General features: G+C 35.5%; 2 protein-coding genes across 3 annotated transcripts; both read left to right on the forward strand.

Moving 5' to 3' along the window:
• The first annotated feature begins 344 nt into the window (after nucleotides 1-344).
• LOC113848265 (probable sucrose-phosphate synthase) lies at nucleotides 345-7,664 on the forward strand. Of its 2 annotated transcripts, XM_027477714.1 has the most exons (14): nucleotides 345-442; nucleotides 583-799; nucleotides 876-965; nucleotides 1,048-1,289; nucleotides 1,454-1,517; nucleotides 1,661-2,359; nucleotides 2,958-3,074; nucleotides 3,248-3,379; nucleotides 3,464-3,640; nucleotides 4,964-5,017; nucleotides 5,102-5,164; nucleotides 5,247-6,191; nucleotides 6,332-6,459; nucleotides 6,787-7,664. In XM_027477714.1, exons 2-14 carry the CDS (start codon nucleotides 620-622, stop codon nucleotides 7,064-7,066), a joined length of 3,171 nt encoding a protein of 1,056 aa, XP_027333515.1. In that variant the 5' UTR covers nucleotides 345-442; nucleotides 583-619; the 3' UTR covers nucleotides 7,067-7,664. The 2 variants fall into 2 exon arrangements, with proteins under 2 accessions (XP_027333515.1, XP_027333516.1); XM_027477715.1 differs by having other exon boundaries at nucleotides 423-799; nucleotides 1,376-1,517.
• A 4,045-nt stretch (nucleotides 7,665-11,709) lies between these two features.
• On the forward strand, nucleotides 11,710-14,040 carry LOC113846944 (heptahelical transmembrane protein 1). The gene is made up of 4 exons (XM_027475724.1): nucleotides 11,710-12,173; nucleotides 12,273-12,362; nucleotides 12,747-12,804; nucleotides 12,915-14,040. Exons 1-4 carry the CDS (start codon nucleotides 11,911-11,913, stop codon nucleotides 13,596-13,598), a joined length of 1,095 nt encoding a protein of 364 aa, XP_027331525.1. The 5' UTR covers nucleotides 11,710-11,910; the 3' UTR covers nucleotides 13,599-14,040.
• Nucleotides 14,041-14,321: the final 281 nt, after the last annotated feature.

Below are 14,321 nucleotides of genomic sequence, written 5' to 3' on the forward strand. Positions count from 1 at the left end.
TTTATATCAATAACTTATATATATTTATGTATCATAAAAATATTTATTATTAAAAAGCATAAATTTTTGATTTTAATAAAATAATTAAAAAAATGATAAACTCACCTGACACGGAAACTGAAGCTAAATTTAACAAAACAAGTGCTCTAATGTTAACTAATATTTGAATTGTGTGGTTAGCTAATAAAAGAATTTTGGGGATGTAAGATGACATAAATATATAAACTAATATGAAAATGGTAGAAATGAAAAAATAGAAGGGCTGGGAATTAGCATGAAACAATCGCAGTTGACAAATGCGAAGGAAATAGGAATGGTGGGGGGTCCCATCCCATCCAATCCGTGGGATGGCATGACTTGTTAGGACCGAAACAAAAATCCGAAAAAGAAAAGAGAAAAACGCCTTTAACCGCTTAAAGGCCGGGACGCTTCCGCAAACACAGTTCTAAATCACTCTCTCTCACTCAATTCAATTTCCAGAGTTCTCCCTCGGAATATTCGTTTTTTTTTTCTTTTCGTTATAATAATTTGTATGGTTGGTCACATGATATCTTCTTATTCTTGAAGTCTCTTTAAAAGCAGAATTAGCGACGGGAAGAAGAAGTAAGAGTAGGGATAGATGGCAGGAAACGATTGGCTGAACAGCTACCTGGAGGCGATACTGGACGTTGGGCCTGGCCTCGACGATGCTAAGTCCTCTTTGCTTCTCAGAGAAAGGGGGAGGTTCAGTCCCACGCGCTACTTCGTTGAGGAGGTTATTGGCTTCGATGAGACCGATCTCTATCGCTCCTGGGTTCGGGTACTCTCTCCTTCTCTTACTCTCTCTCATTCCTCTCTCTCCCTCCATTCCCACTCGTTTCTGTTTCACATGCTAGGCTTCGTCCACCAGAAGTCCTCAAGAGAGGAACACCAGGTTGGAGAACATGTGCTGGCGGATTTGGAACCTCGCTCGCCAGAAGAAGCAGGTTCTGTTTTATTAGTTAGTTAGTTTCACTGATTGATGATGATGATGATGATGATGATGGTGTGTTGGTTGGATTTGAGTAGCTGGAGAGTGAGACGGCGCAGAGACTGAACAAGCGTCGACTGGAGCGTGAGAGAGGACGCAGGGAAGCTACTGCGGATATGTCTGAGGATTTGTCCGAAGGAGAGAAGGGAGATCCGGTGAGTGATGTTTCGGCTCACGGCGATGCCAACAGAGCAAGGTTGCCGAGAATCAGTTCTGCCGATGCCATGGAGACTTGGGCTAACAGTCAGAAAGGGAAGAAGCTCTACATTGTACTCATAAGGTACAGTTTGGCTGGTTCCTTTTTTATGTGAATTAATCCGTAATTGAATCAAGCTCTGCTGATGATTACTGTTGTAAATTGTGCAGAGTGCACTTTGTGTAATCTCTTTAATATCTCTACTGTGCTTGATTTCATTGATTTTAAAATTGAGTATGCGTGCGCAGTATTCATGGCCTAATAAGAGGTGAGAATATGGAGCTAGGGCGTGATTCTGATACGGGTGGTCAGGTATTGCTTTTGTTTGATCTTGTTTCGTATTAAGATTGTCTTTGCTTTTCCTCTCCTGATTGCACGCTGCTGTGCTGGCTCCACTCATGTGGGAAATAAAATCTTTCTGTTTGTCTGTCTCTGTGTGTCTCTCTGCTGAATAGGTTAAGTATGTTGTGGAACTTGCGAGAGCCTTGGGATCAATGCCAGGAGTTTATCGGGTTGATTTGTTGACTAGACAAGTATCAGCGCCGGACGTAGATTGGAGTTATGGGGAGCCAACAGAAATGTTGACTCCGAGAAATGCTGATGATTTTGGAGATGACACGGGAGAGAGTGGTGGTTCTTATATCATTCGTATTCCCTTTGGTCCAAGAGATAAATATATTCCTAAAGAACTTCTCTGGCCTTACATTCCTGAATTTGTTGATGGAGCTCTTAATCATATTATACAGATGTCCAAAGCCCTTGGGGAACATATTGGCAGTGGGCATGCTGTCTGGCCGGTGGCCATCCATGGGCATTATGCAGATGCCGGTGACTCTGCTGCTCTTCTATCTGGTGCTTTAAATGTTCCAATGCTTTTTACTGGCCATTCGCTTGGTCGAGATAAGTTGGAACAACTTTTAAAGCAAGGTCGACTATCAAGGGATGAAATAAATGCGACTTACAAGATTATGCGCAGGATAGAAGGTGAGGAATTAGCCCTTGATGCTTCTGAAATAATAATAACAAGCACTAGACAGGAAATAGAAGCACAGTGGCGCTTGTATGATGGTTTTGATCCAGTATTGGAGCGTAAACTAAGGGCAAGGATCAGGCGTAATGTGAGCTGCTATGGGAGATTCATGCCTCGCATGGCAGTAAGTACTGGATCGCAATTAAACTTTTATGATTCTACTTCTTAATGACCATTCTTGAGGACCATGATTTTGAGTCGTAGATTTCAGGTGGCTAGAGTTAAAATTTCAAGTTTATATACCTATGCATTGAGATATACTGAGTCCATTTTTCTATCTTAGTGACTGATTTGGGCCCTTTTTTAACCTAAGTCTCGAAGCAAAATGTCTTGGTGCTTGCTTAATTTTGCCCAGATAGGCTCATATACCAGCATATTCTCTGCTTTTCTAGTCATTTGATTTCATATTTTAACTTGGGACGAGACATGGAGTTTTGCTTTTTCATTTTCTTTTGTACTTGTATGGCTTATTAGTTTGTCTGGGAAAGGAATACTTTTATTTTGTCGTCATGCAAATAAACCTGGAGCAAAGTATCTTTCTTTCTCGTGAATACATTGGGTTAGAAAGACAATCAGCATGGCTTCTAGCTTGCACAGTACTTCTTGATAACAGCTGTTATTGCGGAGTTCTGTTCCAGATGCAAGATTTCATTTTAGTAATATTTCATTGCAAGTGGTATATCATGTAAAATTAGATGTTATAATATCATCGCACCTTGCAGATAATTCCACCTGGAATGGAGTTCCATCATATTGTTCCACAAGATGGTGATATAGAAGGGGAACCAGAAGGGAATTTGGACCATCCTGCCCCCCAAGATCCACCTATTTGGTCCGAGGTTATAAACATGCTTTCTTCATTTCATTTTAATGTGTCCTGGATAATTAGCCAGTTCAATGCTTTTATTTTATAATTGGTTAGATTGAATGGGTATTGACTTTCCTAATTCTGTTTGTAATTTAATAATACAAAAAGGGAATTTAATGCCAATTTAAACTTTGTGATTACTAGATAATGCGCTTCTTTATCAACCCTCGCAAGCCTATGATACTTGCCCTGGCAAGACCAGATCCTAAGAAGAACATCACAACCTTGGTGAAAGCATTTGGAGAATGTCGTCCTCTTCGAGAGCTTGCCAACCTTGTATGAAACTATGAAAGATTAGTCTACACTTTTTTATTATCATTTGCTAGACTGATAAATTATGTCCCTTCTTTGGCTTTTCAGACATTAATTATGGGTAACCGTGATGGAATTGATGAAATGTCAAGCACAAGTGCTTCTGTTCTTCTTTCGGTACTTAAGCTGATTGACAAGTATGATTTGTATGGGCAAGTGGCATATCCTAAACACCACAAACAATCCGAAGTTCCTGACATATATCGTCTAGCAGCAAAGACAAAGGTAACTTTATCTATTTGATTGGAATTCATGATGATGTGTCAATTTAGACATAAAATAAAACAAGAAAATTGATGTAACTGTCTACTTCTCTTAAACATAGTTGTTAAATTTTGAAGTGCTTTTGAGACTTATTTGTTCAATTTTTGAAATATGAATTGTGAATCGAAGCATATCACCCAATTAGAAACACATTAATGAGAAACTTCAATATGCACAATTCAACATCTAAAACTTTAAGGAAATACTCGAAAGTCTCGAATACAAAGCCTATGTTTCAGAAAAATTACAATTCAAATATTTCATCAAATCATTGATAAATGGATTCCATATGTCCTGTCCCCCTACCAAATTTTTCTTGTAAAACAAATTTCAGTAATTTGTTGATCCTTATCCTTCCTTGTTACTTGATTTCAGATTGATAATCAATTTTTTATTTCCTAGCTTAGTATGAGATAGAAATATACTCAACGAATCGTAATAAACTAGTGTGAAAGAAATGAAGTCTTAATCTCTTGTCCTTTTCAATAAACCAGTCATTCCCAGACAGGATCTTGTCTTTCTTGTACTTCCTTTCACATTATTTATATTTTTTCTATATAGCTAGATAAAGTGTGTGTATGAGCAAGTGATTATGTGAAACCTATACTTCATAGGAATGGAAACTTCTACATAGAGTAAGTGGATGATTATGTGAGGCCCAAAATAGAGGAATAAAAATGAAGCAATGAAATAATCAAAATGGGTGCTTTCAGCAATGCTCCCAGTTCCTTTGCATTCAGGAATTTAAAATCTTTGACTCTTCAATTTCTTCAATGAGATCGGGTGAAAGAAAAGGTGAAAAAAGATAAAAAAAAAAGAAAGAATCCCTTTATCATATGATTTGTATTAGTAATGTGGAAACGCACCAATTCATGTTCATATTGCATGATTCAAAACCTTTAGTGATTCATCACATAATACATATTGCCAGCTTGTCAAATTGTATCAAATCATGCAATTTGAAATTGTGCAAGTCTAACAACTATGCTCTTAAGCAATATCCTTTGAGGGTAGCTGCCTACATGGATCTGCCCTTCTTTCTTCCATCTTTAAGTCATATGAGACAGTCATAGTATCTTGTGTGAATGCATCCTCTTCTATATATTTCTCATGAGTCATGTCATACTAGTCATGTGTGAATGCATTCTTCTATATTTGTGGTGCCTGAATACACTCCACTTATGTGAGCCAATCTATATACTTTCGTCATATCTTGTTTAATTCTCTTTCCCATGCAAACTCTGTTGTCATTTTACATTTCATTCAGATCCAATATTTATGCAGGGAGTTTTCATTAATCCAGCTTTCATTGAACCATTTGGTCTTACCTTAATTGAGGTGATCTTCTCAATCTTGAATTATTTATTATTGGTTAATTTCATTTTGTAAATGCAAACATAAACTTGCATGCTTTTTGAACAGGCAGCTGCTCATGGTTTGCCAATTGTTGCCACTGAAAATGGAGGTCCTGTTGATATTCATAGGGTATGCTTACTGAATATTGGTTATGTATTGATTCATAAAGGTTCCCTTGGAAACTTCCACAATTGAGTGGTTATTAATGCAGGTACTTGACAATGGTCTGCTTGTAGATCCCCATGATCAGCAGTCTATAGCAGATGCCCTTTTGAAGCTTGTTAGCAACAAGCAACTTTGGGCTAAGTGTAGACAGAATGGGTTGAAGAATATTCATTTATTTTCATGGCCTGAGCATTGTAAGACTTATCTGTCTAAAATAGCCACTTGCAAACCTCGGCATCCACAGTGGCAGAGGAGTGAGGATGGAGGTGAAAGTTCAGAATCAGAATCACCAGGTGATTCCTTGAGAGATATACAGGACTTGTCCCTAAATCTGAAGTTTTCATTGGATGGAGAGAAGAGTGGGAGTAGTGGAAATGACAATTCTTTGGATCCTGATGGAAATGCTGCTGATAGAGGGGCAAAACTAGAGAATGCTGTTTTGTCATGGTCAAAGGGCATCTCTAAGGACATACGCAGGGGTGGGACTACAGAAAAATCAGATCAAAATTCAAATGCTGGTAAATTTCCTCCAGTAAGGAGAAGGAAACATCTATTTGTCATTGCTGTGGATTGTGACACCACTTCGGGTCTTCTTGATACCATTAAAGCCATCTTTGAATCTGCCGAAAAGGAGAGGGCTGAAGGCTCTATAGGGTTCATATTGTCAACATCATTAACAATAACTGAGATACAGTCATTTCTAATATCAGGTGGCTTGAGTCCCAATGATTTTGATGCTTATATTTGCAACAGTGGCAGTGATCTCTATTATCCATCCCTCAATTCTGAAGATCGCCCATTTGTGGTTGACTTGTATTACCACTCTCACATTGAATACCGTTGGGGTGGAGAAGGGTTGAGGAAGACTCTAGTGCGTTGGGCAGCTTCAATAACTGCTAAGAAGAGTGAGAATGATGAGCAAATTGTGAGCCCTGCCGAACAGCTTTCTACTGACTACTGTTATGCTTTCAAAGTCCGAAAGCCAGGAATGGTAATTTTTTCATTCTAGTTGTTTATATCTTTGTATTAAAAACCATTTGTATTTATCAAGATTCTGGATGAAGGTTTTTTTGCTGTTTTTATTTTTATTTTTCCTGATTTATTGTGTTATATTGTATTTTATTTCTGCAGGCTCCCCCTGTGAAGGAGCTTCGTAAGTTATTAAGAATCCAAGCTCTGCGTTGCCATCCTATATATTGTCAAAATGGGACAAGACTGAATGTAATTCCAGTACTGGCATCTCGATCCCAAGCCCTCAGGTATTGTTTAATCATCATCATTCGAGGAATTCTATTATGCCAAAAATTAGTATTGTTATCTATATTTGTGTTGCCTTTTCTCTCTTCTTTGGGATGGAGGGGTGCGGAGGTGGACAGTTACTGTATTTCTTTGCAACATTCTGGTATGAAATTGGGCAACGTCTGTGCAAATGCCCTAGGAAGATGCAAGTTTTGAACCATTCTCTTGTACATCTATAGGAAATATTTCTCTCACGTGATTTGCTCTATTGGGCTGTTATGACTATTGACAATGTTATTGCTTATGTTTATTGTGACATCTGATGATTTGATGTGCTTTTCCTTTAGATACCTATATGTTCGATGGGGTTTTGAGCTGTCAAAGATGGTGGTGTTTGTGGGAGAATGTGGTGACACTGATTACGAAGGACTGCTTGGTGGCCTACACAAAAGTGTGATATTGAAGGGAGTTGGAAGCAGTGCAATCAGTCAACTCCATAATAACAGAAACTACCCTCTTTCAGATGTCATGCCAATGGACAGCCCCAACATCGTTGAGGCAACTGAGGGAAGTAGCGGCGCTGATATCCAGGCTTTGATTGAAAAAGTGGGATATCTCAGGGGATGAAAGTTGTCCTAGTTGAATGCCTTTTCCTGTCTTCTTTCAAACCTACTTCTCCACAAATGTTTATAAAGCTTTCTTCTTCCTCTCTTCTCTGTATCTTCTATAATCATTCTCCCAGTCACAATCTCGCCCCCTGAAACATATTTTCCCCTTGTTGCACTTATCTGCTTGCTTGCTGGTTTTGTGTCTACATATTACGTTTTAAATAAAACGTCACTTCTCATGTGTGTGTGTGCACGCCTTGTTTCTTTTTGTCATATTATCCCTTCCTCTCGTGGTCACAGTATCGCTGGAAGCCAAACATCATCCTCTAGAACACACACCTCTACTCTTTCCCTTTCAGTTATGCTACAGTAAGAGCACACCCGAATCTATATAAAAAAAAGCTTAAAAAGTTGAAAATCAAGAGGATTTCAGAACCAAGAATATAGGAGATTCAGGTCAGTAATAATGATCATTGCGCTAGAGCTTTGTGAATAAAAGACCAGATGGTTTTTTCTCGAACAAGGTATTATGCCTTGAATGCCAAGTACATTCTATTTTGTATTCTCGTGGCACTCTTGATTCTTAATATAAGGGGCCTATAATATTTTGTTTGATGCGAGAAAAATAATTTGATGTACTTTTATCTGTTAGCCCCATTCATTTGTAATTCGCTTTTTTGGTGTTTTTTTTTTACGTTTGATGATGCTATGCAATGCAAACAACTAAAAGCAACTTAAATTAGTTTGCGCTATCAGTTTTCGTACAGCAACTTCTAGGAGTGGCTGTAAGATGATGCGCCATGCCAAAAGTCTTTAATCAGATCCCAAATGCATCTTTTTAGGACATGGGCACAGATGACTCCCTAGTTGCAAGTCTCTTGACTTCTAATTTGAGCTATTAATGAAAGGAAACTTTCAACTATTTTCCCAACTCTGTATTAAAAAAAAACATTAATTTTAAGTTAGTATGTTTCATGTTTTATAGTTTTAAATTGTTATGTTCGTAATTGAACAGGAGGATGTTAATGTTTGGTGAAGTATATTGGATCAGCCCAGTTCGTTAATGCAGTCAGTTTTTGGCTAGAAAGGGTTGTTCGATTTAACAGCACCATATTATTATTATTCTTGTTGTTGTTGAAGAGGACAGTTGTAGTTTATTTAACATCTTCACAATTTGTCTTTTGGCTAAAATGCAGGGCAAATATAATGTATGGTCGCGTGCACAATTTTTAAAAGGTCTGAGAGTCAGAGTTGGTCACCTGTTGCCTAATTGTTCTGTTAACCCGCGCATCACTCAATTAATGAGACGGCAGCTGAGCCTCCGCCAACCAACGTCAATCTACTTTTTATAATAAATTCTACATAAAGGATATCATATTTACAGGGATTCCTTATTCATGAATAGCACTTTCTTAATTAACACACTGCAATTATTATTATAAGGTAGGTTGTTAAGTTCTCTTGAGCCATATCAATATCCTTTTTTTTATATATGTAATACAACACAAGATAAACATTTGATTTTTTATTATATTATTATTAAAAATTACTGAATCTAATGTATCGATATTATTAAATGTTATAAATTTTAATAAGTTTTTTATAATGTGTAATATTAAATAAGTTAAAAAAATTAATAAAAGTTTATATATAATAAAATTTTATTAAAATATATTAATATATATTTATATTACGAAATATTATAATTAAAAAGATATTTATTTATTTTTTATCATTTGCAAGGCTTAAAAAGCTGCAACAATATTTAGTTCCTTGAAGCAACTGAAGTGGTGGAATTTTGGGGCACTGAAAAAGACGAACATGTTTAAATTTTTTTCGGTGCATTTTGTTTTCCTCTGTCATCCGTTTTTACTTTTTCTGTATGTGAATGCAATTTTCTCGGGTGTCTCTAAATCAAGAAGTTTCTGCTTCGTCGCGTTTATAGCTGAGTATGGTTCAGCGATGAATGTAACAAAACCGACAAATTTCTTTCCATGACACACATTACTAAATTTCCCTGTGGCGGAATAATTCATATCTGTCTGTATCTGAACTTGCAGACGTATGTGTTTGTACTTACGATAATGCATGTGTTTTCCATGAGCGGTACGACTACGATGCTTGCTTGCTTAATAATTCAATGCTTGGGAAGTTGGCATTTGGTAATTTGTGTCTTGGTTAAGTTTTTTAACTTTTCTTTCTCAATTGAATAATTTTTTTTATAAAATTAATTTTAAAATATTAAACAAAATTGTGATGGCTTAAAATTAATCTTATTTATCATTTTAATTAAAACATAATTTTTTTGCTAAAAAGTGCAAGAAATGATTTTTTATCTTATGTGTTATTTATTTATATCTTTTTTTTCTTCTCATGTCTCTTTCTTTGTCATGTAAAAATAGTACAAGATTTTTATGCTTATACAATCTCTCTTCTTATGCCCTGGGCAATTACCACAATTGACACTGATAATGACTTGGAGACCGTAATTAGTGGGTGGACCAACCATCTTTCTTCTTCTGCCTCTTCTTATAATTGAGAAAGCATATACGGGTTTATCCTTCCAATGAATTTTAAACGGTGATTAAGTGAACTTATCTAACTTGAAAGGAACTAATAAATAATTCATGATAACTTAAATTGTTACTCTATTGTATTACTTAATGAATAATTCATTTATTATTAACTTAGTTTTTTAAAAATACTTCTTAAATATATTATAAAATCTTTTCTGTTCTAATTTATCTGTGTAACCCACGGATAACACCAATGTTATGTTGAAAGGTTTTGTCAAACGGGTCTGTCAAAAACAAACAGAATAATCTCCCTTTAATGCTACGCAAAAAAAAAAAAGAACCAATAATCCCATTCCCTTTATTTAGATTAGAAAATTTTTAAGAAAAAAGGTTGGTATTCCAATCCTAGGAATGATCGCATGCTGAACAAATTTGTTTTTTTTTTTTTTACTGATAATAACAGTTAAAACAAAACTTTTATTAAATAAACTTTTATTGTGTTTGACGTGTCAACAGAACATAATGAAATAAAGTAGAATAAAATGAAACAGGACATTTTTGTTTCGTCTAACATGTTTTTCAGACTATAGGTATTCTTCATATAAACAAACTCTATTTAAACTGAGAACATTCACAATAAAATATAATTAGCTTATTTAACTGATTTTCTTTATGTATACACAAAACTTAAATCAAATTAAACACATACCACTTGCGCAATTAACCACTGGTTGATAGCATATTTGATAACTTTAAAATTGATTCCCATTAAAGTTAATAGAATAATGTCTTCAATTACATATATATCCCTATTCTGCAGTTTAATGTTTGGTTGAGCATGAAACGACGAGTAAAATATATGATGATCGTCGTATAATAACTTTTTTTAAAAAATATTAATACATTAATAACCTTTTAAATTCATACAAAATTTATTAAACATATAATACAATGAAAAGTTTGGCATGTAGAACTTTAAAAGTTGCAAAAAAAGAACAAAGTGGCGGATAACTAGCTTGATACGATCAAAGCCACCACATTAATATCGTTGTTATTTATTGCGTTGGGTTAAAAGAAAAAGAAGAGAAGCCATCAATGGCTTGTGACAGAGAGACTCCCTCGTGACAGTTGTGCCGTTTACCTTTCCCTCCCTCAATTTCCGTTGCTCCTTTTCCACGAAGCTATTTGGGGGAATATTTTAAAATTTTCATACATTATATCAAATAACACATTAAATCTTCTCCGTTAAAAATATACTGATATAATATTAAATTTTATTAAATAATAATTTTAATACATCTAGATGGTTAGGATAAAAATTTGCACCCCTCTGCAGTTAATTGACAATTGAGAGAATCCAGATCCATATTTGGGTGTGTATACTAATTTGTATTCATCGTTTCCTCAACAATTGAGAAATTACTTGCCTTTGGATTTTGGACAATGCCACGGAGATTGAGGAATACGAAGTTTTTTCCTTCTTTCACTATTCAGTTCTAGCAAATTAGAGAAGACATTTCAAAAAATGTGTTTTTAATGCTACCCTTTCTCACTTCAAACACGACCCACAAGCAACAACAGTAGATGCCAAAGCCCAAAAGCTACAAGCATATGTGCACCAAGTTGGTAAAAAAGTTATTAGTTATTATCACTGAATCACACGACATTGCCTACAAAAGAATAATTGATTTACAAGAATGATTTTCTTACATGTTTGATATATAAACATTTACATTAACAATATACTAAATTTAAGTTCACAAACCATTAACAAGTAAATTTCATAATTTATAAAAAGAAAACTTACAAAAACGATATGTGCACATAACTAATAACTAACTATATAGAACAGGTAACGCAAGAAAAGCTTCTCTCTCTCTCTCTCGCTCTCTCTCTTCCTCTTCTTTTGTAAGTTTTATACTCAAAATTAAAGTAAAGTCTAGAAGAAACGATAACCGAAGTCCACACTCAAAGATAGAAGTAGGTAGATATACAAGTGACCTAAATTTGCAATTTTAGATATTGACTTAAGAAATAAATGAATGAAATAGATAGAGTATATAATAATAAATATAAGAAACCCAACCCGATTATTCCAGCTATAAGTATTCATTAAGTGTGAGGCTTAACAAACCCCACAGAATAGTGCCAAACCTTACGGAGAGGGTCCTTAAATGCTGCAGTTGGTGCAGTTGTGCAGCCTCCATTACTGCATCAACAATTAGCCACGCAACCATAAGAGAAAGTCAGAGAGATAAATGCTCTCTATCTAGCTTTTACATTCAAATAATTACATAACATTTCATTACAAGGCTCTTTCTGGAACCGTATCTGGTCACAACGGGCCATGAATTATATTCAGACAAAAGGCGTTGTGAAGCGGAAATGCAAAGAAACCGATGAAACCTTGTGTTTTACAGTGTCTAATACAAACATGTTGCAACACGCCCGCAGCAGAGGAAAACGCTACAATCTCTTGTCGTTTTGGGAGTTACCGGACTACATGAAAGATAATGAATATATTTTACGTTATTACAGAGCCAATTGGCCTCTCAAAGTAGCTTTCTTCAGCCTCTTTCGTTGGCATAATGAAACGTTAAATGTTTGGACGTAAGCTTAGCTTTCGCCTCTTGTTTTCGTAATCATGTTTTATTTATTTTATGTCTCTAACGTTGTTTCTCCCCCCCTTTTTTGGGTTCTGTTTTTCAGGCATTTAATTGGTTTTTTTCTGTTTCTTGGGTTGACCCTTGCGAATTTGATGAAGCCTCGTGTGGTGGATCTCTTGGAACTCTTTACCAGGTTTTTCTATAACCCTTTTGTTTCTTTGTTCTTCTTCAGTTGTGTCATGTGTGTGTGTCAGAGTGTTTATAAATTAATAGAAACTCTGGGAACTAAAAAAATTGAAAAAAATAAATAATTAACAAGAACTGCGGGATTGGTTTAACCTTTTATGTAATTTGTGGTATAGACAGGTAATTTAACTAGAACAGTGTACGGTACTCGGGAAAATTACTTTGTCCAATTTCCAATTCATGGCTTAGAATTTGCTTATACCTTTTTTTTTTTTTTGTGGTTTTGTGTTAGCCATTGTGGATAGGGATTTATATTAGGTGAACTGTTGAGCTAGTTATTGTGGTAGCTTTTACCAAAACTGTCAAGTAAATTTGCATATAATCTTTTTAGGTCTTTTTCTTCAAGTGCGGAAAAGAATGTTTCTCATAATATCAAAGATTTGTTTCAGGTAAGTGAGTTCATGATCACGTTAAAAACATCCTGCCATCAAATTTATATAAGTACCTAACAATATTATATATTTAGTGTTTTTGAGACTGACATTGTAAGAGCTTGCAGGGAACAACGTTACTATTTGATTTAAAACATCAAGTACCTTTGCCAATCCAACTTGAAGCCACAGCACTGGTTATAGCAAGGTGGCCATTCTTTGTTTTCTTGGCTGGCTCTATGTTCTGCCTCTTCTCTAGCAGCATGTGCCACCTCTTTTGTTGTCACTCTCATGATTTAAACCTGTTTCTGTGGCGATTGGACTATGTTGGGATAGCAGTGATGATCATCACCTCATTTTTCCCTCAGATTTACTATGTTTTCCTATGTGAACCCCACTGGCAAATCATCTACCTTGCTGGGATCACAGCCATGGGACTATTCACCATTGCAACAATGCTATCGCCAACACTTTCAACTGGCAAATACCGTGCATTCCGGGCCATGTTGTTCTGTTCAATGGGGCTTTTTGGCATTGTGCCTGCAGTCCATGCATGCTTTGTGAATTGGTCAAATCCTAAACGCAATGTCACACTGGCATATGAAAGTACTATGGCCTTATCTTACTTGACAGGGACTTTATTCTATGTAACTCGGATACCGGAAAGGTGGAAGCCTGGGTGGTTCGACTTGGCTGGCCATAGCCATCAACTATTTCATGTTCTTGTTGTTGTTGGGGCATTGGCACATTACGCAGCCACTCTTCAAATGCTAGATTGGCGTGACTCTTTTGGGTGTGACACGGTTCCATGAAATCAAGTGTCTTTCACAACTTATTGGGGGGGTTTTCTCCTATAAATATATTCTAATAGCGCAAGCTTTTGTGCAGTGGTAAGGATCATTATTATTACATTGTTGGATTTTAAACAAGTGTGAGATAATTAATTACAAGTCCAAAATGGCTATGATTTTAGAAGTCATTCATCTCAATATTAGTTGATTAATATTGTCTTGATTTTGTTCCCCTTTAAAAATTTGTCATTCAGTTTATTGTATCTAGAATTTTCTTTGGTGAGGTTTTCTCTTTTTTCCCTTTTTCAAACGTTTTCTGTATGGCTATTGAGATGAATATCGCTTTTTTGTTTGAAACTATGATGCCTAACATGTCGATGGCCAGTAGTCAAAAGTAGTCAAAAGTGCTGTAAAGTTTGCCCAATATCTATTTATCTAACTGATAAGGAGCTTGAATATCTTTAACTTCAAGTGAGATTTTAAGTTCAAGTTTAACAAATGAAAATAAACAAGTCCTAACTTATCTCTATTTAATTAAAATTCAAAATGACTTTCGAATTCCTAAAATTTCAAACTAAAAAAGTGTTATAAAATTTATAATTAAAAATCGATATAGGAAGACTAAAATATAAATGATATTTTCAATGGCATGTTGTTTCTCCAATCATCCCTTTTTATAGCTGATTGTATAACCAATTGTGGACTTTATGTGGGCTAAGATGGTTGTGATGGGTGTAGATGGAT

Source organism: Abrus precatorius, unplaced genomic scaffold (genome assembly GCF_003935025.1).
Source record: "Abrus precatorius isolate BTA unplaced genomic scaffold, Abrus_2018 Scaffold8, whole genome shotgun sequence".
In the NCBI taxonomy this organism is placed as follows: domain Eukaryota; kingdom Viridiplantae; phylum Streptophyta; class Magnoliopsida; order Fabales; family Fabaceae; genus Abrus; species Abrus precatorius.